Below are 24900 nucleotides of genomic sequence, written 5' to 3' on the forward strand. Positions count from 1 at the left end.
CATGAAGTAAACTCGTGTGAAACAGGCAGCTGTTGGTAATGTGGAGGGAGCTCAAAGAAACTAGAGAAAAAAAACCATATGCAAATGAAAAAGGAAGTGTCTGCAGTTGAAAGATAGGTCATAAGCTCGCCTGTTCAGGCCCAAAATAATATCAAAACAGGAAATATGTCAGCGCTCTTTGCTGGCCAAAAATACCACACGACAAACAGGGAGGGAAATGTTAATATTTTCGGTTTTAATTTTCCACTTTCGGTGGAGCAACACTTGAATAACTGCCGCCTCATAGCTCATTCAAAAGTCTGCGTGAGCATTTCATAACTTCTTGTAATCTCTTTTGTAACAGTTTAGAGCCACATCCATAGACTGGCCGCTCCTCCTCAGAGGTCAATGACTGCCGAGGGGTCACGCCTACAAGTCTGTCAACAGTTTGTTTCAAGCTCAGTCAGGCTGGGATGGTCTGTAACAAGTCTTTCCTCAAACTGCCGACTTCTTCACAGGATTTTTTTAGCCTGAGAAACAAAGCAGCCACCAGGATTATGATCTATGATTTGTGATCAGACACAGAAAGATGTCGTTTATTTTGCAGATGACACAAAAACCCTTTGAAATACAGTCACAAGAAGTACTCTCTTCGCTGTAAAATCCACCGCAAACAACAAGATTCAATCTTTCTTCTGTTTCCTCAGGGTACGATCATGTGAGGGACAATAACTCTGTTCTGACAACCTCACACACTCTTTCCTTTCCCTTTCACACACACGCACACACACACACACACACACACACACACACACACACACACACACACACACACACACACACACACACACACACACACACACACACACACACACACACACACACACACACACACACACACTTTCTTCAACCACAGTCCCATCAGAGGCCAACACAGACTAAAAACCAACCTTCACCGTGGAACCACTGAGATAAGACGTGGAGTATTTCAGCTCACAGACGTTCAGTCGAGCCGATGACGACGGTGCTTCCTCGTCACAGCTCCCTTGTGTGGAAGTGACAGAGGAGATATTAACCTCACTTTTTTCCTGCTCTCAAAGAACATCACTGTCCATTGAACGCCGTCTCCTTCCAAGTACTCATACTTCAGGGAACTGGGACAAAAAAACTTATCTTCTGGGTGACACAAGCAGCTCTGGTTTTCCACAGTAGCACCTAAACAGCCATCGTGGGAGTTATCAGACGTCCGTACTGCAAATACTTCTACTTTAGACGCACTGATTTCAAAATTTGGTTAAGGCAGGTACACACTCAGGATGGTCTGGGGATTAAATGTTTAGAAAATTGATATTTTTCCAAAATGTTTTCCCAAATCTTTTGACTGGTTGCATGAAACATGTTGTTTGAATTGGTAAAATAGTGAGTGTGTAAACATTCATGGTTATCTGTGGATGCAACTTTTTATTTGTGACACTTTACACATTGAGCCCTCACACTGCAAAAAAGGAGCCACATTGATTTATTTTTTACTCAGTTGTTTGCAAAGGGAACTTTAAGTTTTTGCTTATTTATTTATTTATTTAAACTAGCATTTGAAGCATTGTGCCAAAGGAGGAGCAGGCTATGTTCCCACAGCTCAAAGTTTCCACATTTCTACATTTTTTCCAGAGAATTGCTCTTATAGTCTAACAAATGTGGAAACATAGAGCTGACCCCGTCCCAGAGTTAGCTCAAGGCTAGTTTACATCTACAGGCCCTTGGCGATCCAGAAACGTCTCGTTTCCAAACACGAGAAATTAAAAATGACGCCTGAATTGCTCGTAAAAAGTAAAAAAATCTGCCATCTGGGTGATAAAGATGTTAATAGCTTTTGGTTCTTTTGGCGTTGTGGGTAGGGTTCAGGTCCAAAGACTTTGATCAGTATGTTACAAAATATGAGTGCACTAACAAACTATCTCAAGAAACCTGAACAAGCATGTCCACCTTCAGCAGATTCCTTTAACTCCACAAGCCTTCCAGGCACCATTTCTGTCCTTTAATGTCACCAAATAAAACATTTTTCCATAACTGTCAGGTGAGTTTACTTCCTTGAAAAAAATTCACATCTCAATAGAAATTATTCCTGGTAAAATCATTATTTAACAAAAAATGTGGCTCATGTTAAGTCCAATTAGACATTTTTGAACTACACTGTCTTAGATTCTAGTTGTATTAGGCAACCAAGCGTGGTGATGTCACAGTCACTTCACTGGCTTCATGGGCTCTTGGCGTTGTGGGTAGGGTTCAGGTCTGATGAGTTTGCTTTACTTGTATACTACATTATATAAAAGCATGGTGTAATATATATATATATATATATATATATATATATATATATATATATATATATATATATATATATATATATATATATATATAAAATAAATTATATATTTTTATATTGTAAAAAAATTATATATATTTTTTTCTTTTTTTTCAGGAACTGTACATGCAGGTTCGAGCATCATTTTTGTCTTTTAATATCTCAAATTGTGACATGTCCTGGACTTGAACTGTGACTTAATCTTATATCAAGTCTAATCAAGAACATTTGTATTAAAATTAAGACATTATTAATTTTTGCTGACCAATCATGCTTGGTAATCGTCATTTAACCTGCTTTTTTTCTTTTTCCTGTTCTGTTGCGTTTTTTGTTTTTTGTTATTTGTTTTTTTTTGTTGTTGTTGTTGTTGTTGCTGTGGTTTTTTGTATTTTTTTTTTGTATTTTTTTTTTGGTGTTGTGGGCGGGGTTCTGCTCTGGGAAAGTTCCTTTTTTAAGGTTACAGAATTTAATTGAATTTTGTAATTAAAAATAAATAATAAATAATAAAATAATACTAGGAACTTCACATGTAAAGTTATATTACCATTTTTGTGGATAAATGTGGGCATCTTTTTATTTTTATTTTTTAGTAGTATCCTAAAATAAGACATTTATCTGGACTTGCCCAGTGAATGAGGCTCAGATAAAGTCTAATAAGAAAATTATAGAAAAAAATGACTCAACCAGACGCTTTGATTTCAGATTTTGCTGTAGCTTATCTATCGCTGGTATTGTTAAAGTGAAGGTGTTAAATGTCTGTATCATCATACCTGCCTTAACATCAGCCTGTTAGAATAAGTGATCATAGTGTTTAAAGCATCAACCTGAAAATAACTGCAGTGGTCAGGAGCAGCTGCATCCAAAGGTTTGCCTCACTGCTGTTACTGGGACCTTTTAAATGCTACAGACATTAAAGAAACACTAATCTCTCGCTGCACTGGGGCATCATTATTTCCAGGCCATTAAGCGGAGCCCCAACCTCCCCAATCCTGATCCCAAAACTCTTAAAAAAAAACTCTTACGGCAGCACATGAGGCCCAGATTATCTGCTCTGTTTACCTGGAATATCAGCATGTTTGGTGCAAAAATCCCAGACTTCAGGAAAGGTACGGCTCCATCGTCTGCCTCATTATTCAACAGTCAAACCAGGGATGGTCTTACACCATGATCACTATAATCTACTCTTTGATATGGAGGTAATTGCAGGGACCAGTGGCACTGGTTTCCATAGAAATAGGGAGGATAATGAAGTGTGTCAGCATACAGCTATCTATAGCGCATGTAATCCGTGTCTATATCAGTGTGTGTGTGTGTGTGTGTGTGTGTGTGTGTGTGTGTGTGTGTGTGTGTGTGTGTGTGTCTGTGTGTTTCGACAAGTGTGTGCATGTGTGGGCTGAGCTGATAGTTCCTTCAAAGACGTGTTGCACCTGTGTGTGGGCTGCAGAACAGCGTGATGACCAATGTGTGTGTGTGCCAGTGTATTCTTATCCACAGAGTAATGCTCTCAACTCACCGTGGATCCATCTCAAGAAAACTTTCAACCAAACAGACGTACTGAGGAGGTACAAAGCTATGTTTACACACTTTGATGATGGAGGACTAATCTGATTAAAGAGTCTGAGAGGTAAAAGACGAGTAGCAACAGAAACATGTCTGATGATGTTGGGGTACACACCGGATCTCACATTTGGGGTCAGACCGAGGTTTCTCGTGCCAATCGTCCATGTTGGGCTGTAAAACCTCAAACCTGTTGACTCCTGGCCTGGCTCCACTCATGTTGATTATTTGGTTAAAGTCCAGCTAAATACAAGCTGGTTTTGATGCTGTTTGTTTTATTTTGAAAGTCTACAAGAAGTTTTAGGCATGACTTCCTGTCCCTCTCAGTTTTCTCTGTATAAATTGGTGTATCACAGCCTCAGCATCCAGGCAACAGTAGGAGTCTTACGTGTTTGAAGCGGACAGGAAACAGAGACAGGCCCAGTGTATTTTGGCTGTCAGAGATCTCCTGATTTTTTGGCTCCTGAGCCGGATCTTTAAGTACAGAATATCTGCTGATAAAGCGCCCCCGATACTGAAACTTTGCAAAGATCAAGTAGCACACATTATGTTGTGAGTCAAGTTTTTTAACATTCACTTGGGCTGCAGCTAATGACTACTTCTCGTGTCAACAAATGAACATTTTTTCGATTTGTCAATTAATCACGATTTTAAATCTCCGTTGTCCCTTTCCCGCTAAAACATGCACAGTTGAGGTGTTGGTGCGTTGCTGCAGTGCTGCCGTGGAAGGAGAGTTTGAAGTCACACGTTTTGCAGTTTCACATGTTGCTCCAAATAGTTTTTGACAAACTGTTCCCAAACTTTGGTAGACCTGGGTTGTCTTTTTGGAGCATGCTCTGTAGGGATGGGTACCTTTCACAATGATATGGTACTGAAGCCTGGTATCTGGCAATCAGTAATAGTACTCAACAGTACCAGTGCTTTTTTATGTTTATGTGCTAAAAAATGTAAAATTCAATTTTTTAAATTGAACATATTTATTCATCAGTATGTAACCTTGCAATGCTGTGTTCATGCCCAGTACGGAAAATTACCTACTCTTCATGTCCCTTGCAGTCACAGCGATGCATTTAGGTTCCCTAACATGGTACCTTTTGATTTTACATGAAACAGTACCTGGAACTTTTGACCAAATCTGGTCAGAATCTATAAAAGTAACCAATCCAGTACCCATCCCTAAACCTCCGTCCTCTCTGCTTTAATGCATGCAAAATTCTTCTTTTCCGTTTCTGTGAGTAATGTAAACTGTGGAAGCAATACTGCCCCCACCACTTCCTGGAGTGAACTGCAAGTGCAGGTGACTTTTTACTGGTTAGTATGTAGCCGTGGTCCGGTTCGGTTCAGTATGGTTTGGTTCAGTTAAGCCTGATCCCGTTTATGTTTCCACAGCAAACTGTGCCCTTTCGTGGTGGGCGGCGTGTAAGCCAAAAGCCGAAAGCCACAATTGTAAAACAATAGCATGACGCTGAAGCAGGGCGACACAGTTTACCCCGCTAATAAATCCAACAAAGAAGAAAAACACGTCACAGTAAACAAAGAGCACAGATGGAGACATGCAGCATTTCATCCTCTCTGTGATTGTCATGTAGCTCTTTGATACAAAGAACAATCAAGCTTTGTTTCAGAGAAGTCTGTGAGCCACCAGGAGAAATACAGCCGCCGCTGTCACACAGGAAGTGACGATTCTTTCGACCAATCAATGGTCTGCAGTGTTGTAGCTCCACCTTCAGAGAGCGGATCGGTTCAGACTGGCACCCATACCAAAGGGTCCCAAAAATTTGGGGGGATTTGGGGATCTGTCCCGGGATAAGTCTGTGGAGATGCCACAAAATGCGCACCGTACCGAGACGAACCAAACCGGTGGAATTGCAGCTTTTGTTTTTACCCGTAGAGAGAGAAAAAAAAGAATAATACAATGCATCAATACTTCAATTCACGTCAACAAATTATGACGACTACTTTTTGCAGCCCTGCTTCACGTGTTGCTGTTGGACTGTAATCATGATTGAGGCAGAGACGTTTCCACACTGCTGATATTTAAACCAAGGAGCTGGGATATAACAAAGACTCCTGTTTGTTTTTGGGAAACAGAATCTTATGTCCCTGAGGAGTTACCGTAGGACACTGTAAATGATGTCAAATGTGAAGTGTATGGATGGATTTGCGCTGACTAACAGCTAATGCTAATGTTCAGATAAGATAACCAGGTAAAATGCAGATCACCCATCAATTAGAAAAGTCCAGTCTGGCTTTAAACAATAGGATACTTGAGATCTGGATCAGATCATTCCTAGTTTAAGAAATAGAGTAACAACTGGTTTCGTTGGTATTTTGGGGGTTAATCCACATTTGCAGCCTGCAGGAAAGCAAAATCCATCCTGACAGTGTGGTCTACAGCTGCTCAGAAACCACCGACTGTATCAACCCATAAATGGTTTCCTTTCAACTCCTCTTTATATTTTATCTAAATTCCCTCTACTTTCCTCTCCATCTCTCTTGTTCTGTATTTTTTTTATCTCCAAGTACCGTGCACTGACAGAAACTCCCCCTCCTCCATCCGTCTGCCTCTCATCCTGTAAATCTCTGCTAAATCTCTCTTCCCTGCACCGACTAATCAAAAAATTCAAAAAAAAAAGGGAAGCAGGGAAAGACGGGAGAGAAAGCTCTACTACGGCTCGTGTGTGAGTGCAGATGGTGAAAAGACCAACGAGGTTCGTGCCAGCGAACACGTACGCATAATACAACCACACACACCCACAACCTGAGAGAAACATCAGCTGGAGACGGAGGGCCGGCAGAACATTAAATTAAATCTGATCAGACGACAACTCGCGCTTCATCGCCTGCAGTGATAACGGCTCGTCAGAAAGAATGGTGACCAATGCAAACATCCAAAACACCAACACAAAACCACCTCAAAGCCAATGTCTGAGTTCAGTGAGAGGATCCGATGGCGTGATGATGAAACAAACCACATTTTTAACACCAGTGCTGAACTCGTGGACCAGGAGATTGTAGTGTTGGTTAAACATCTACATAAACTGAACAGCTCCTCATATTGTGGTGTATTTTCATGGTCAAATACCAAAACCTTAATCTGGAATTGAACAGTGAATAAAATTTAGCTGACCTCGACAAAATTTAAAAGTTGATACCAACAGTTTCAGAAACTCTTCACAGTTGGAAAGGCAGCTGGCAGCTTTAATACAAAGAAAAAGTGTTATACCATTTGCATCACTTCCATGCTTCAGAATTTTACTCCTCTTATTTTAATTTTCTAAAAATATCAGCTTCTATCTGGCTGGGGAGTCAACTTTTTTTGGTATTAATTACCGTATTTACTCAAATATAGGACAATCCTGATTATACAATGACCCTCCCTCATTTTAAGACCAATCTTCAGAAAAAGACTCTGATAATCAAAGTTTTCTTTATGTTAAGAAACCATTTTTCATTGAAATAGTCCATAAAGACTGTTTTCATTTTGAGCAATAAATACAATCAATAAGATCTGTGTTTCAAATGCAATACCAAGACAAATCGCTGACTAAGCAATTAAAACATTTTAATAGAAGTAATTTATTAACCGCAACAGTGAGATTAATTTGTCAAACAGTTTGACAGGAAAATGATTTTTTTGGATGCCCCTTCATCAAGCATTACACACCATAACTCCATATTGTCAGTTGTTGAACCTCTCGGCTGCATTGATCATCATTTTCCTAAAATTATCGTCATAGCTCCGCCTCAGCTGTTTACTCACCCACCCTCTGATCCAGCTACAGTATACGCATGTGTCAATGAACCCCAGTTACAAGAGGACCTCACTTTTTCCAGGGTTGCAAACTTTACTAAATAACACTAGAATTTAAACCTTCATATATTACAGATCATATCTATAACTCACAAGAATTTAAATAAATTGTTAATAAATTGAGTCATACCTCTTAGAGATGGGAGAAAAATGCATTGTTGTATCAGGATATTTGTTTACAAAAAATTAAACTGTGATTATTTTTTGTTCAAAAATTATTTGTTGTTGTTGTTTTTAATTTAAATTGTACGTTTCAGTCTTTGTTACCTACACGAAGGAGGTTGTGTTTTTGGTAGAGTTTGTCTGTTTGTCTGTGAACAACATAACTCAAAAACTAACAAACAGATCTTGACGAGATTTTCGGGAAATGTTCAAAATGGGATAAGGAAGAAGTGATTAAATTTTGGAGTTGATCTGGATCACCGTCTGGATCCAGGACTTTTTTAAAGGATTCTGTATCATAGTGAGATAGGGCCGTTTTCACCACATGTGTACATAACTCCACCATAAATGATCGGATTGCTTTACAAAACATTACAAGACAAGGTCACCATCATTTCTGACAGATGTAAAAGTACGATCCAGATCCTGGAAATATTCTGGATACTAAGGTCCGTAATGTGAAATATCTACTGGGTCATTATCATTTTCAACACTGTCAGGAAACAAATTATCGTAAAAACCTGCAGCTGACACTAAATTGTAGCAGTCTGCTGAAAGGGAGTATAACATTAAAGTAAGACTGAAGTGTTGGTGAGAAACACAATATGCTTGGTGGAGGTCTGCGCTCTCTGAGGGCTTTTCTAGTTTATAAGCTGGTTTGGAAAAAAGTTGAGATTCAAACCCCCTGAATAAATCTTAAAAACTGACTCACATGCGATGTGCAATTTTGGGGAAAATATGGCTCCTGATATAGTCCGCAGGCATTATCATCATCATCATTCAACTTTTTCACCTGGTCTGGTGTTTCAAAGCAAACTACAAATTGCAAAAATTGGAAATATAGAGGAATGGCAATCTAAATCAAATCCGCACCCCAAAAATCGAATCTGGGAAAAAGCATATCACCCTAGCCCTGATACCTCTATATGTCTAAACCGAGGGGAACACTTGGCGCATAGTTCACAAAGTTTGTAAAGTTGGCCTTATTTGGAAATGTATGACACAAACCGAGCAGCTTTCTTTGAAAATATCCACATCAAAACAGCTGGCTGAAAACAAAATGTTGCTTTTGCCTCAAAGCTGAGGATTCTCCTTTTTTATTGGTGGCAAAAGTCTCTGGGTGAGTTTTTGAAGTAGACCCATGCCCAGAGCGACACTGTGGAATCTGCGTTCACGCCGCGCTGCGAGGTCAGCAGTCTGATACCAACAAGGTTTTATGGTTCAATACCGGTAAGTTTCAGGCAGTGCTAAACAAAATAACATTTTAACACAAGAGGAAAACAAAACATCTCTGCAAATCATCAGTTTGCTCAGAAACCTGCTTATTAAACAAAGTCTCCTACAGCAGTAATCCACATCCTATTACCACCATGTTTAATGGATTGTTAAGCTTTCAAGCTTGGGAGTGTTTTACTTGGTGTATTCAATTTAACCCCCCACTGCTTTTTGAAGAGATGAGTTTAATTATTCATAAAACACAGTGATGGTTTTGGCACAACAATTAATAGGAGGACCTGCAGGGTGCAAAGCCTGTTGATGCTAGGTGTGTTAATGCAGCACTAAAATATTTTCATTAGGGTGAAATGTTTCAGCACCTTCTGTGTTACATCGCTTTTGCTTTATCAGCTATCATTTAACTGCTCTGGAGGGTTTAAGTCTGTCCTTTTTAACAAACTTTGGAAGGAGAAGTGCCGAATACAAAAATCAACCATTCACATGCACACAGCTTTATTTTCTATCGCATCCAAAACCATTTTCTCAACAAGGAAACTGGGTAAAGGGGAGCCCGCCTGCCCCGGTGGAACGTTTGCAGCCGGGTATACGATCCACTCCTGGGATACCTGGAGGACCGTACGCCTGTCGATCCGTTCCGTTGAGGATGCTGAAGATGTCTACATATTTGGATTTATGATAACAGGCTTTCTGCTGTTTGGAGCTGGTGGTTTCTTGATTTATCGCAAACTTACCAAGAAGCAGGCAGCACTTTTGGGATTAGATAAATTGCCCGTCACTGATGGATTGTGCAGGGCTGTCCACACTCAGACTCAAGCCATATGCAAACTCAATACCAGGCAGGGTGTGATTCCTGGACTTCTTCGCAGGATGGATAACAACTTGTAGAAGTTGTCGGCTAAACTCGGCGGTGATTGGCCACCGAATTATGTCATTTGGATCGTCACAGAGTTGACCAGTTGGGACTTTAAGGCAGACGGAAAAATGTCAGTGTGTCTGCCTGACCCAAACAAGCGTTATCTCTCTTTCGGCTCCTCCGCGTCAGCCTTGGTAGACCGTTAACGCTCTGCTCTCCTGGATGGTATGCAGACAGATGCTCTACCCCCTCCCACCCACACCACGAACATTGTTGAGTCTGGGAGGGGATGAAGTCCATGGGCTTACACATACACACACATGAAGTCACATGACACACACACACACACAACCTTGGACTCAACACCTTCATTGGCTCTGTCACAGTTCAGCTGCAGAGGGTTGATGCACACGTGCCCGAGTACGGCTGCGTGAGCGCCCCCCCGTGGCTGAGCAGTGATATTTGTGCCAGTCTTGGAGTTTTTGTTTGTTGTTGTTATCATGTGCTTATGTGCTGAGGTGTTTTTTTTCTTGATCTCAAACTACGCCCCCTGCTGGGAATAGTTCTTCCCTCTCCTCTCCCAATGTTGTTTTGTCATGTCTATTGCAAAGGGGCGCTGGGTAGCTGGCAGCTCCTGGGTTCATCCCATTTCTGTGTTTCCCCTTGTTTCTTTCCTTATATGCCTGGAAAGGGATGTAACTGAAATGACATTTCCCGTCCGGCATCTATAAAGTATTCTGATTCTGATTATTCTGGGTCTGTTTTACCAGGAACTCTGATATCCTGGACCTGAATGTACCGGTTCTTCAGGATTCAGAAGCAGACAGCCTTGTTGTTGTTTTTTTTGTTTTGTTTTTTTACACAACATGCATACTAATGGACACTTTATCACATTTAACTTGTAACACTTTGTACTTTCTAAACTCCTGCATCTAATTTTCCTGTCAGCTGGGCTCAACCACATCCTGTGAAATCTCCTCTGATGAAAATGAAATAAACGCACTCAGATCCACTTAAAGGTGCTTTACTAAGTGCAGCAAATGAATGTCTGAAATGTCAAGTACTGCAAAGAGGCTGTGAAGCTTCATTGCTCACATAAACCCATTAACTCACCCTCTCCTCCCATCCAGCCACTCGGCCTCCACCATACCGTCTCCATCACAGGGACACGACTTAGACAGCTTCGCTATGATCCTGTAGAGAAGCCGATCGCTCAGCTTAGTTATCTGTGTTAATGGACAGCAAACAGTGGAGAGTTCGTAAACTGCTCTGTCTTTTCAGATACAGTGAGCAGATGATAGACATGTCTTTGGTCCAGAGAATCAGCTGCTCTGTCTCTATTTTCAGCCACATGGTACAGATTTAGCAGCCGCCTTCAGACTGTGGCTGCTGACAGAAAACTGCTGTTTCTGCTCCCGTGATGTGCTGGTGCTGAGGCTGTTGGAAAACTGATATTTTTCCTTCACTGTGGCACAAGATTTTACACAATTTTAACATAAAACAGCTGCAGCAAACTATGAAAGGAAAATACTTTCACTGATAAATAGAGAGATAAACTAAATTTGTGCTTGAGGATTATTTCTTTGTTGTAACGATGCTTCTTATCAAGAACAAATCTTATGACATTAGAAAGCATGTTTATCTCCTTTAATATGGAGCCACATTTGTAAGGAATAACATTTGTGGGATGGGTTGTATCCTGCCAATACCAAACAGCTTATTCTGCTGTTGACTGGTAACTAATAGATAAAGACAATGATGCAGTTCTCTTGTTAGTTACACCCCCACCACCTTTTTATGGTCCAATCCATGCAGCAGCCTCCAGTCTTGATTCATGGTGCCAAAGTAAAGGTGTATTACCAAACTCTACTCTAGGTGGGCTCTAAAAGCTCATACACCCACTCTTCACCCTCTGTTAAAAAGCCATCTTTAAAACAAATTTTAACATTTCCCCCAAAAATAACCCGTTTCTCAAGGATTAAAATATGACTAACAGCTATCTATGAATTTGCAGTGTATGTAGTATCATCGAGCTGATGGATTGCAGGCTGCTAGGAGGCTCAGTTCGACCCCTATGAGAAATTTTTAGCCAATGGAAAATTCTCCTGACTCAGCCTTTCTAATATTGTGTCTTACATCCTTCAGCTTCCAGAGGTCCATTGAGAAACTGGGTCACGTCTCTTCAACTACTTCAACGTTTTAATCATTCAACTGTATTTTGTACATCGTATCAAAGCGTCACATGAAATAAAGTAAGATATTTCTTTGGATATAATAATCTAATATTGTGTATAGAGACAATCAGTTAACAGTCGTCAATTGAAGAGGCACTCAGCTAAGTTTTGTGTTTTTCAACCAGCATTAGCAAGAACTTATAGTTCCTGGAACTAGTCTTTCAGGGAGTACCACGTACCTTTCGCATCTGAAACAATACAGTGCCAATGCCTGACACCTGGGAATTGGTGTCAACACTCCATGGTATCAATTTTCAGTACTGTGGAGCGTGTTTGCGTGGTAATAAATATTTTTTTATGGTGAAGTTTTCAATATGACACATTTATTTCTCCATATTTAATCTTGCAATGCTGTGTTTGAGCCCAGCATGGAAAATCGCTTCTCTTCCTTTCCCTCACAGTCAATGGATGAGTTTAGGTTCCTAAACATGGTACGGTATAGCCGCGTTTACACCAAGCAGACCGCTTCAGTTCGTCTTGGTACGACACACATTTTGTGGTGTTTCCACAGACTGAATCTGGGACCCCAAAATAACCGAGGCGTCCCACTTTTTGGGACCCTTTCGTATGGGTGCCAGACTGGACCAATCCGCCCTCCGAAGGTGGAGCTACAACACTGCAGACCTTTGATTGGTCAAAAGATTTGTCACCTACGCCGAAGGCTGCATTTCTCCTGGCGGCTCACAGACACAAAATGCTGCATGTCTTCATCGTTGCTCTTTGTTTACTGTGTTGTGTTTTTCTTCTTCGTTGGATTTATTAGTCGGGTGAAATGTGTCGCACTGCTACGGCGTCACGCTATTGTTTACAGCTGTGGCTTTCAGCAGCCGGCTTATACGCCGCCCACCATGAGAGGGCGCAGTTTGCTGTGGAAACACAAACAGGATCAGGCTTAGCTGTATCACACCCGACTGCTTGGTGGAAACGTGGCTTTTTGATTTCACATGAACCAGTACTCAGTACTACAGAATGAATTTGGTCCATACCTATAAAAGTACCTGATTCAGTACCCATTTCCTAGGGACTACATACTTCCTGTGACCCATTGTTTGTCTGGTTTCCACCACAGGAGGAAGACTTGGGTGAATTATGTGAATAAGGCCAGAGAAATATGGAGAAAAAATGCAATACATCACCAGACCAGACGAGGGGAAAGACAACAACAAAAGCCATTCAGCAAAACTGACACTATACAAGGTAAAGACAAGCTGGCATCTTTATGAACAGAATCCTAGTTAAAGATATTCGGCCTGTGCTGGTTTTGATCTTTTATTGGACCACAGTTGGTTTTGCTGAATCTTGGGCGGAGACAAGCAACAGTAACGAAGCTGTCGCCAGTCAAAACCTCAAACAGCTTCAACCAACAAAACATAGCACCACTGTAAGAGATGAGCTGGTGTTACAGCTAACAAGCAACCCCATTTATTTACACTCCCCCCAAAAGTTCCTGGACCTGGACAGACCCCAGGCAGGACTGTTTCAAGGAGTAGACAAATTACCCTGGAACTCAAGGTAGACCCCAGTTCCTGCGGTTGAAAAGCAATAGGAGAAAAGGGAGACAAGTGGGCAATGGGGTTAACCCTAACCCTACATTTCCTTCTTTCCTTTCAACACATTTACTAAAAAGCCATGATCAGGCTTGTTACTCTCTTGCTCCACCAGCACACGGCCCTCATCGCAGGACTCATCAAAGCCCCTTCAGGATTGGAGTGCTGGATGCTGCTGTGAAGTACGGGTCATTGAGCAGCTTACCAGAGACACACAATGATGATGTGATGCAATGATGTGTGTGTTCCATAACAGAAACAAGCACACTTAAATATTCAAAGAGCCGTACGTACGAGAGGGACACAAACAGAGTTAGTTCAATGGATGTGCCGCGGTCCCGCTCCATGGTTTGACTGTCACAAAGCGTGACGGTCTCATATAGCTCTCGGGTTATGAAACAGGCTTCCTGGTGAGACAATACACACACATACAAACACACACCCATCTGGGAAATGAGAACGGGCCTCATCCGTGGATAATGGTCCATCACAAGTCATGATGGTTTCCTCTTGACGAGTAAATGGCAGCAAATGGGATGTTGATTGAATCACAGCATTGTCATGTAAACCAGATGGCGAAAAGGCTCGGCACCTTACCATGACACCGAGAGACAAACAGCCTCGATGGGTCCCATTTATCTAAACAAAACCCTGGAGTGGATGGGGGGGGGCCCGAACAAGAATCGGGGACACATTACTCTGAATTAATGGAGGACAACAAATCAGTCTGGACAATGTGTACCTTGAATCTTCTGTGTTATATTTAGGCTTTGGTGACGTATGTGAAGGGTTGGAAAGATGGTGTTAGAGATGAGCAAAGTGAAGAGAAAGAGACGGTGCTATAGGCGCTGGCTTTTGATGAAAATGAGGGTCGGGTGAATCGTCATCCATGTATTGATCGCCTGAAGCCATGGGAGGCGATGTTGCGTGAAATGGTCCAAATTGTTCATGTCATGTCATGTTGTGCCTGATGGATGATGGGACTTCTGTGAAACATGAACGCCCCAAAGTAAATCCATGACAGATTAGTGAAACAGTGATTTAATCCCATTAAAGTACCAAACGTGTCAACTGTAATACGTTTAAAAAATGAGGCGCTGACTGAAGTGTTGGCAGACCTTTCTTTGAGGCTTATGTGGGACATGGCTCATCCAGGTGTAAATATTGGGGTGTTTATGCAGGAAGCACAATTTAGTAAAGAGTGCTATAACAATGAAGGTGTTGAAATCTGAGATAGTAAAAAGTCTGGGGATGCAGTCCTGCAGCCACATTTGGTAAAAAACCCAAGACGAGCAATGGATCTGGGTTTCATTCGTTCTTAACTACAAAAATGATGAACTGATTTATCATCCAGGGCTGTGACTCAACAATGAAAACTGATGCTCTGGCTTGTTTAACATGCCTGAAGCTTGGAGTCAAACAACAGAAAGGTTGGCAGGTTTGGGTCGAGCTTCATTTTCATCGTCTTAGACACAGTTTTAGGTCAGGACAGAAATGGTTTGGCCCAAGCATTACTCAACTTAAGCAAAGGGGTACTTGCCGTGATTTTCAAATCATGGTTTCATAAATGAACAATTTCTTAGCCTTTAATTATCTTTAAAATGGACTTTTCCAATTGATTCACTTGCCCTTTTTTGTTATGTGATACAAAAAGAAGATTTCTGTAGCGTCAAAGAGTTCTGAGAGGAACTTAGAAAGAATAAACCAAAAATATCTTGGTTGTTTGGTTTGTCGTCCCGAGACAGATCCCCAAATAACCTCTGTCCCACTATTTGGGATCCTTCTTTAGGGGTGCCAGACTAAACCAATTCAATCCCAAAAGGTGTTGCTACAACACTGCAGTCCATTGCCTGTTGGAAAGAACCACCACTTGTTGTGCGACAGCGGCTGCTGTATTTCTCCTGGCATCACCGTCTTCTCTGAAACAAAGCTTGGTTGGCATGTGGCTTTTTGTTGAGCAATCACAAAGAAGACAAATTGCTGGATGTCTTTTTTTTGTTGCTCCTAACTATGACGCAGTCTTTTTCTACGATGGATTCATTAGCCAGGTACACTGTTGCGCTGCTATGGCATCACGCTAGTAAGCTGACGCAGCTTTTGGCATCCAGCTAACACTCCGCCACCACAAGGGGGGCTGTGGTACTGCAAGCAGGATCAGACTCCACCGATCCAACCCTGAACCTGACTGTACTGATCCATACCGGACTGGTGGAAACGGGGCTTTAGAGTGCTGAGAATACACCTTTTGACATAACAAACAAAACTCACGGGTCGTTTACACGACAATGGTTTTAGGGTGAAACCCAAAAATATTGTTGAGTTTCAACCTCTCGTTTACACCGAAACTTCTGAAAACAGCCTCCAGAGAGGACTTTTTTCTGAAATGCTGCTGCCACTGTTACCGTGTAAAAAAAACAGCACGCTGGCGTAGGGGTGGGTAAAAATATTCATGAATCAATGCATTGAAATATTGCCTCGCCCAATTCAACACCCAATCAGCATCAATTCAGCATCAATTCAGCATCAATTCAGCATCAATTCAGCATCAATTCAGCAAATCCTCTGAATCGATTCATCTCCTGGTGAATGGAGGGGGTGTGCGTGTTATTCCTGTTGTGTGGACGAGGGCCACGAGAGAACAAACAACAAACAATGTCAGCCGAAGCAGCAGCATTAAGCCAGATCCTTCAGCTTTAAAGTCTGATGTTTAGGTTGTTTTATTGTTCATATGTTTAAAAGGTGAGGTGACAAACCATGGGGTTCACATGGGGCATGAAAACCGATAATCAAAGCATTTAAATCAATATCCAATCAAATCGATATCGAACCAAATCGTAACCTAAAGAATGGAAATCGAATCGAATGGTGAGGTTCTTAGCAATACCCAGCCCTAAGCTGGCGTTTTCAGTGGATCTGATGACATCACACTCGTGTTTGTGCTGCTAAATCTGCTGAATCTGTGACTGTCTTTAACTAAATGAGCATCTATTGCTCCACTTCTGCTCTCAGCATTCACCAACACACCAGATGATCAACTCTACTCCACCAAAAGCCACTTCTGGACAAGACTGTTACAGCGCCACCTACAGGCCTGTCATACTTACCACAGCGTTTTCAGCATTTCCGTGTAAATGCAGATTTATTTATTTTCCCTGTGTTTTAGCGTTTTCAGATGAAACTTTGTTGAGTAAACAAGGCCTAAGCTGAAGGCAAATTTTGCTAGGTCAAGCTAGCATAGCATAGCTCTACAACAGCTACGTTGACAGACTGAGGCACCGAGCAGAGGGGGCAGTGACGCTTTGACAGGATCGAACAGCACTTGAAAAGCTCATCCCTAAAACCCAGGTCTACCTCCAACCACCCATCACGCAGTCCAAACCAGCTGTTTTCTCAGGTTGCTGACAACACCTCAACAAACAAGCACTAGGCCGAGACCTCAGGGGTGATACGAACCACCCGTATACCACCTATGTAACATATTCTTTAGACAGTGGAGTGAAGTGCAGGAGGTCAGTTACACAACAGCTGGACATTAAACACACAAGCATGAATAGGTCAGCTGAGTGAATGTATGATGATTGGTTCTGGGTTTGGTCCAGCTGCTCTGTGATCAGCTAGAAGGTAATAATGTGAACAGTCAGCATGTGGGTCAAACATATTTACTCTTGTTACAGTCACGCTGTGAATGACTGTGTATGCCCAGAGGAGATGTTCCCATAGCCCGGCTCTCAAAGCAGGTTGCAGTCTTACACAATCATATGGTGTCATAATCCTTCAGCTATTACCAGAGCTAACATCACATCACACTGCAGCAGAGTCACTCCTGCAATCCGGGGAAAAAACGCGGCTGATTCAGCTCTGAATGGCTGTCTTTTTCACTGGCCTCTGCTGAATGTCTGAGTCACCGCGGAGATTGGAGGGTGGCCTTCGGAAAGTGTAAACAATATCATGAAGACCTCATTCACCTGGTGGCCTCGGGGTCTCTGTGACTCCGAGTGAAACCCTGAACACTTTTTGTTGCTCCTTTCACCGCAAAACTGCCAGAGAGAATTTCTCAGCTGTGTTGACGTCTTTATACTGGTGAACCTCGGCTTTGTGAAGGTGAACACAGGAGGCGTGCTGCTGGAGACACACTATGACTCAGGGCAGCCAAAGGTTGAGCAATGTCAGCGCTTTTTTTTTTTTTCTCCCCTGTGAGCGTGAAAAACAGCCCGTCAGCTGAAGACAGGGAGGTGTAAGTGAGAGCTAATGCAGCAGAGAAAGAGAGATGTAACAGTAGATAGACAGCAGGAGAAGCAACACATCTATCCGTGTCTCCTGTGATGCATCACTTCTCTTCCCTTTCCAAGAAAAGAAAATGGGAAGGGGTGCAGTGGCTGATGAATGGCTCAGCCTGCAGGAGGCGAAACAGCAGAGTAAGCCCCGAGGGAGTGAAAAGGGAAAATGATTATTCGTCGGCTAAGTGGTTCAGGTTAGAGTTACATCTGAATCTTGTCACGGGATTGAAACAGAAGAGACTCTGTTGATCAGAATTTTAATGTGTGCCACATCTTTGCCAAACCAGATTTTCTTCTTTTATTCACACTGAGTCATCTTGTTCGATAATAAACAGCAGCAAATTGGCAATAAATAAATACATATGTGTAAATATAGGAAGTTATTTTAATTCAAGTTGGAACAAAAAAGGATGAAATTCATGTTTGGTAGATTATTTCTTTGAGCTAACAGTGCTTCTTGGCATTGAATCTTGTTTTGTGGACAGTGTGTTTATTTTTTAAAAGGAGCCAAATCTTCTAATTGCCAATGCCAATCAGCTTTTTGTTATTCCAGCCAAGACGCATTGTGCGAGAGAAATATTCAACCAAACACAAATTTACTTATTTTTGTGCTAAGTTTATTCTGACAACCCAAGAGGAAGCTAAATTCTGGCCAAGTGTCTGTTGTCTGAAAGTGCATGGATTTAAAAGCTCAGTAAACTTCCAACTTATTTTCATAAATCATGAAGCAATATTTTCCAAATTATTTCCAAAAATCCCCTCTGAGAGTGACACATTCACACAGTTTAAGGTACCTTTGCATATTCATGCATGAGGACCACATCACATGTTCAGCCAAGGGATATATATATATATATATATATATATATATATATATATATATATATATATATATATATATATATATATATACATATATATATATATATATATATATATATACATATATATATATATTATAATTTAGATATTACAATAAATTTACAACATTTGGACTCAGACGAGGAAAGCAAACTTTCCTGTGAATTCCTTTATAATGTTATTTAAAAATACTGCTTGAAACGACTGCTTATAACCAACCAAAATGTTTAACTTTATACAGGTATGTGACAAAACATTTTGTGAAAGAAATGTAAAATATTGTCATCCTTAGGTTGAATTTGAAAGATTTTTATTGAATGTTAACACATGAGGACTATAAAGTATAAAGTGTTGGAAAAAATCCATGAAAATGTCCATAATTTCTCATGAGAAGTTTACATTTTTAAAACTCCCAGAAATGTGACACTTTTTATATTACTTTTTTTATTTTGAAAGTCCAGTCTGATTTGCACTGATTCAGTAAATTGATTTTTTTTTTTAAATCATGATGTAAACAAACCGTGATTGGTCAGTTTAACTGTGGTGACTTATTCTGTGTCAGTATCACTTCAACACGTGGAAAGGGCGTTCCTACAAGACAAACTCAGCAGTAGGAAACATGTACTGACAACTTGTGCCACTTAAAAAAAGTTTGGCAATGTTTTAAAAAAATCAGGGAAGCGGTCTGTGAAAGGAGAATCAGGACATTTCTCCATATTTTTTCTGTTATGTTTTTTAAGACCTCCTTTTTTAAAAACATGTCGATCTTTAAATTTAAATGTCTTTGAGATTTATTATGAAACCTTCTCTTAAAGGTTTAAGGAACAATCACTGTGAGTTTTTCCTTTCTCCTGGAGTTTCAAAGAGTCATTAAAGTATTTGTGCTTTTTAATCACTGAGTGTGAGGCAAGCTTGTGAGTTGAATATTTATCAGCCGTTGCACAGGCTTTAAAAGTAATATGCTGAATCATTTCCTTTAGAAAACACACACATGTATATTCAGCCAGAGGCTCCAAACAAAGACAGAGATTAGCTCCAAGTCTTTTGTGGAACTATGAATAAGAAAAACAGAAAACAGAGGGGGAAAGACAGGAGTAACACGCCAAGCAGGCACACACCCATTAATGCTAACAATGATAAAGAGGAGGGAGTGAAAAAAGCTCACAGAACAGCTCATACGCTCTGGTATTTCTGAATGATTATTCCAGTGTGTGCTGCGCTGTTTGCCCTGTAAAATCACTGTGGGGATCGCCGCCAAGAGTGAGGCTGCGATGACGCAACAGCACACAGTGATCTCTTCGCAGAGACAATACACGGAGAGACGTGACCTCGCATGTCCCCAAGACTCCAGATCAGAGCACGCACACACACACACACACACACACACACACACACACACGGATGGCGACTTAGTGTGTGACCCTTGGGACTTAGAAGAAAAAATACTCACAGAGCCTCCCTCATCTTCCTCCCCTCTTCCTTCCTCTACAGCACTCAGCAGCCGGCACAGAGCGGCGTATCCGCGCTCAGCAGCCACGCTTCCCTCTCCGTCCAGTCCTGTTCTCCTGTCAGGAAACTCGCTAGACTCTGAGAGGTCAGGGGATACAACATCCTGCTCCATGAGAGCATCCAAACAACTCATGGAGACCTCTTAAATGCTTTAGCTGGGTTTCTTCTGGTCTGCAACTTCCCCAAAACCTCAGAGCTGCAGCTCAAATCCCAGACTCTGAAGGTCTGAATCCAACCAGGACAGAAAGATGTGAGGAAATTCAACGTCCTCTGTTTGCTTTGGAGGAAAGACACACAGAAATACAGCAGAGAAACAAATATTCCTACAAGGAACAAGATGTCGAAGAGAGACAGGCAACAAGACGAAAACACGTCAACAGACTTTTTCCATCCTTCTAAGTTTACCTTCATGTAAACCATGAAAGTTACCAGACAGTGCTGTGACCACCACCGAGGTTCAAACCGTACAGTTATAGGCAGTGTGGATAAGTGCTGAGCCATGGAAGTTAGTGCTGCGCAATTATTCAAGCGGGGGTAAGTCTCTCCCACACTTTAAACATGGACTTAAAGTAACAAAGCTGGACCTGAAATTACATGTAAGTCGGATTTTTACCCCAAATACCCCCTAAATCTCTAATTAACTATCCAAATACATGTATTATACTTCTTATTCATGGGAAAACAGTACAGACAATTTAATTCCATGATGTGAAAAAGGTGACGATACCAAGGAAATTACAGAGCACAAACACAGACAGTCTACACTATGACGCGACTCAAGACAAAGGCCTAAAGGCCGCGTAGCACTGTGTAGCTGTGTATTCACACTCACTCTGCATCGGGTTACAAAGAGAGCGGCGTAACTTCGAAACCTTCTCTATTTCCTTACGTACATATATTTATTGGCGTCATAAAGTCAAAATGACGTAAGTTAAGAACCATGTAAGTCTGTGCAGAAATCCCTGAATCGGTTGAGAAACTGCTCAAAACGGTCCGTTCTAAAAATAGCACAAGATTTTCTCGTGATCTGAGAGTTCCCTGAAATGATGAGGTCTTTGCAAAAGGATCTTCCTAAATACTTTGAACATCATTTATTTTTTTCAAACCTACTATTTTTCACTGGAAGCTTTCACACCACCAACGTTATTACGCTGAGCAAAACTGCAGTTTTTATTTTTTTGGACCAAGGTCAATTTTTCCAAAGTTTCGCTTGCACCGAGTACACATCCAACCAATCAAAACGCTCGTTGCTGACGTGTCACATACCAAAACATTCAACATAGCTGACCCCTTGATTGTGTACCTGGTTTAGGGATGGGAACCGAGTTGGGTACTTTTATAGGTACAGACCAAATTCTGTACTGGGTAGTACTGGGTACTGACTGAAGTAAAATCCAAGGTGCCGTGTTTGGGTACCTAAATGCATTTTTGTGACTCTAAGGAAGTGGAGGAGTAGGCAATTTTTCATGCTGGACATGAACGCAGCATTACAAGCTTACATACTGAAGAATGAATATGTTACATTTAGAAGAATTTACATTTTATTATTAAACAAATTGATATTTTTTACCACATAAACACACAAAAGTACCGAAAATTGGTACCAATGAGTACCGATACGGATTACCAGGTACCAGGAATCGGTGTCGTATCATTTCAGATGTGGAAGGTAACCAGTTGCTTACGAGAAAAGACGTAAAAAACTACAAAGACAACGTTTGCAGGAGTTTGCTTCTGATGTATAGATGGGCATCAAAATTTGCCTCCGAATTTCATGTTGTTTATTCACGTCGCTGTTGGTGTGCAAAGGCCTCGCTTCACATCACAATGGATGTGCGGGCCTCAAACACTAAGGTCTGCCCTAAGCACAACCCCCAACAGAGGCTTTGTGAAGGAAGGGGGCTGGAAAGAGACAGAGACGATTGCTTAAATAGAGGCTGAAATAACAGTTTTCTATAAGACCAGAGTGAGAACAACAGGGATATTTTAAAAATGTTAATCATGTAAAGCTACTTTAAAAAAAAAAAAGGCAAAATACCCCCTCTTTAATGTTGCCTTACTTTTTGAGCAGTGTATTTTCATACATCTTTCAAGAAGTTTAGACTACAGAAATATTATCAGAAAAATGCATTTTCACCCAAGATGCTTCCAAATATTGCTAATCTCACCAAATAAAGTATTTACAAACCCTGCTTTCACAATCTCAGCCAACACCTCACCACTCCTGATCCAATCAGCAAGAGGATTCAAACTCCAGACAGGACCAAAACAAAAGGCAGCTCATGGTGCGTTCATGCAGAGTGAACAGAAATTAATCCATGTCTGATACCATGCCACTGAATCCTGTCCTCTGAGTTATGTATCCAGCCTTTACCTACACACCTCTGTCATCTCATAACAACCATCTGTTCACAAGTTGGATGGACGTGACAGGAAAGCTCTCACTGCTGCTCTGAGTGTGAAGCACACGCATGTAAAGACCTGAGGTACACACTGGACGGAAAATGCATGTGCACATGTAAACCCTCACGTATAGCATGCGTATGCACACATTAAAGGTATTTCTGAAGACCTGCAACCAGGACTTCCTGTCCAACCCTCAGATTTGAAGCAGGTGTTTCCATTTGAGGAGCGGTTTCTGTTTGTATGTGTGGTTAAATGCTTTGTTCGCATCTTGTGATGACTAAATTTAGAACCTGCAGGGGAAAAATGGTTTTCTTCTTTGAACCTGTGCTTAGTGCTGTCTTTCTGTCAGCCTCTAAGTCAGAGCAGAGAGGCAGCTCTCCATAGCCATCCCTTTCATTCCTGGAAAGCCTTTCAACTGTCCTCAGAGGAATGGGAATAAACTTGATGTAAGTCACTGCATGCTGGTGGAAACAGAGGGACAGGATCGGAGCTTTGTGAGGGAAGAGAATGAGAGATCATGTGCAACCATTCATTAAAAAAAACTTTTATGCCTCATTATTCAGCTCCTGCATGACTTAACGCAGCTTTTTGAAGACAGGATCCCTTGTGGGCTCATCTCGCTGACAAACCTGACAAGATGTCCCTTCAGCTGGGCCATTATTCCACCTGACTGCAAGCCATCAAACTATATAACACCATCGATAACACCCACGCATCGCTGCTGCACAAGCAACGAACAAGATGAGTAAGTAAACAAAGGCAGTGGTGATAATTGAAAAAGGTGCTGTCATGCCAGGACAGAGCGTCTTATTGTAGACAGCAGTGGTGAGAGCACAGTCACAGTGAGACATTCACAGCAGACATTTCTTTGAGGCAGTGCTGCACAACTGCAACCATGGTGCACACAAACAGGTGCTGTGCAGGCAACAGGGATGAATGGATGTCATTTGCATTTACCTGAATGAGGATTGGGAAACGCAGTGATGTTGCTAAGGACTTGTAGTACGAACACTATGTTTCACAGCCATGTTTCTGACACAAACTATGATGAAGCCTGTGTTTCAGCTACAGCAGAAAGATGCACATGTGGGTTCAGTGTAATCGCACTAATTCAGACTTGATGAGAGGAAAACAGCAATGACAGACAGGTGGAGGCTTAAGTTCAGCTCGTTTGCTCCACAGTAACCTCCAGCCACATGTCTGCAGTCGCTGACAGCAAACCCAGCGGCTGAACGTTGGCTGTCAAGAGTTTCACCGACAGTACCTGCACAGTGATCGCAGTAAAGCTGGGTTTGAACTCACCTCCTCCACCGTGAGGGGCATGCATATCCTGTACTCCTTCAGCAACATCTTCACAGCACGGCGCGTCTCCTCTGGGTGTTCACTGTGTGTCAAACCAAACACGTCTGCGTCCCCCCGCCGGCCGACGGGATGTGTGTAATATCTGGAGACGTGTCAGCACATGTGGGAGCGGAGCGGGTCCAGGTTAAGGGGTACAGTCCGAGTCACGGCTCACTTCAGGCATGGGCTCCGGAGGACTGCCTCTACAAGTCCAGGACGTGAGAGAAGGAATGAGCTCGGTCCAGTGCTGTACCCTCCTTTCACACTGCGGAGTCAAGTTAAGGAGAAAAGCAAAGCACGCCACCGGAAGTCTCTGGAGCGTTGGGGCTTCAAAATAAGAGTGCTAAGTTTGCCTCGTCTCTCTTTGACATGACATCCCGGAGCTCAAATAGGCTTTTAATAAAAAAAATAAATCAAGGCAGCTAACCACCCATGGTTTAAAAAATGTTTCTTCAGATGATCCCAAAGTTAACATGTAGATTAAAGTATAAAAATTTAAAGACATGTTTGAAATTAAGAAAATGTAAAAATCTGAATGTAATAATTAGAAATAACATTTGGATTTTCATATTCAATACAAGAATAAATTTAAAACCTGAAAACAAAATGTATATCTTTTGTTAGACATGAACATTTTTATTCTCAATAAAATCTTACATTTACTTTTAAACTTGGCTATTAAAAATATTTTTATAATTAGGATCAGCAAAATATGATATTGTATACAATTCATGGTTTCTTTCTTCCTTTCTTTTTTTTTTT

The 24900-nt window shown here is 41.4% G+C and overlaps 1 protein-coding gene across 1 annotated transcript in view; it reads right to left on the bottom strand.

The window, feature by feature from the left end:
* Positions 1–24415, bottom strand: part of LOC141805494 (cytoplasmic phosphatidylinositol transfer protein 1-like) — a 120192-nt gene extending 95777 nt beyond the window's left edge. Inside the window, exon 1 of the mRNA XM_074690587.1 lies at positions 24100–24415. Within this exon, the coding sequence (XP_074546688.1) occupies positions 24100–24147 (48 nt within the window). The 5' untranslated portion in view covers positions 24148–24415. The remainder of the gene's footprint in view (positions 1–24099) is intronic.
* Between the last annotated feature and the right edge of the window lie 485 nt (positions 24416–24900).

Source organism: Halichoeres trimaculatus, unplaced genomic scaffold (genome assembly GCF_033239565.1).
Source record: "Halichoeres trimaculatus isolate MK-OKI-2021-1 unplaced genomic scaffold, fHalTri1.1 fHalTri1_scaffold_2, whole genome shotgun sequence".
NCBI lineage: Eukaryota > Metazoa > Chordata > Actinopteri > Labriformes > Labridae > Halichoeres > Halichoeres trimaculatus.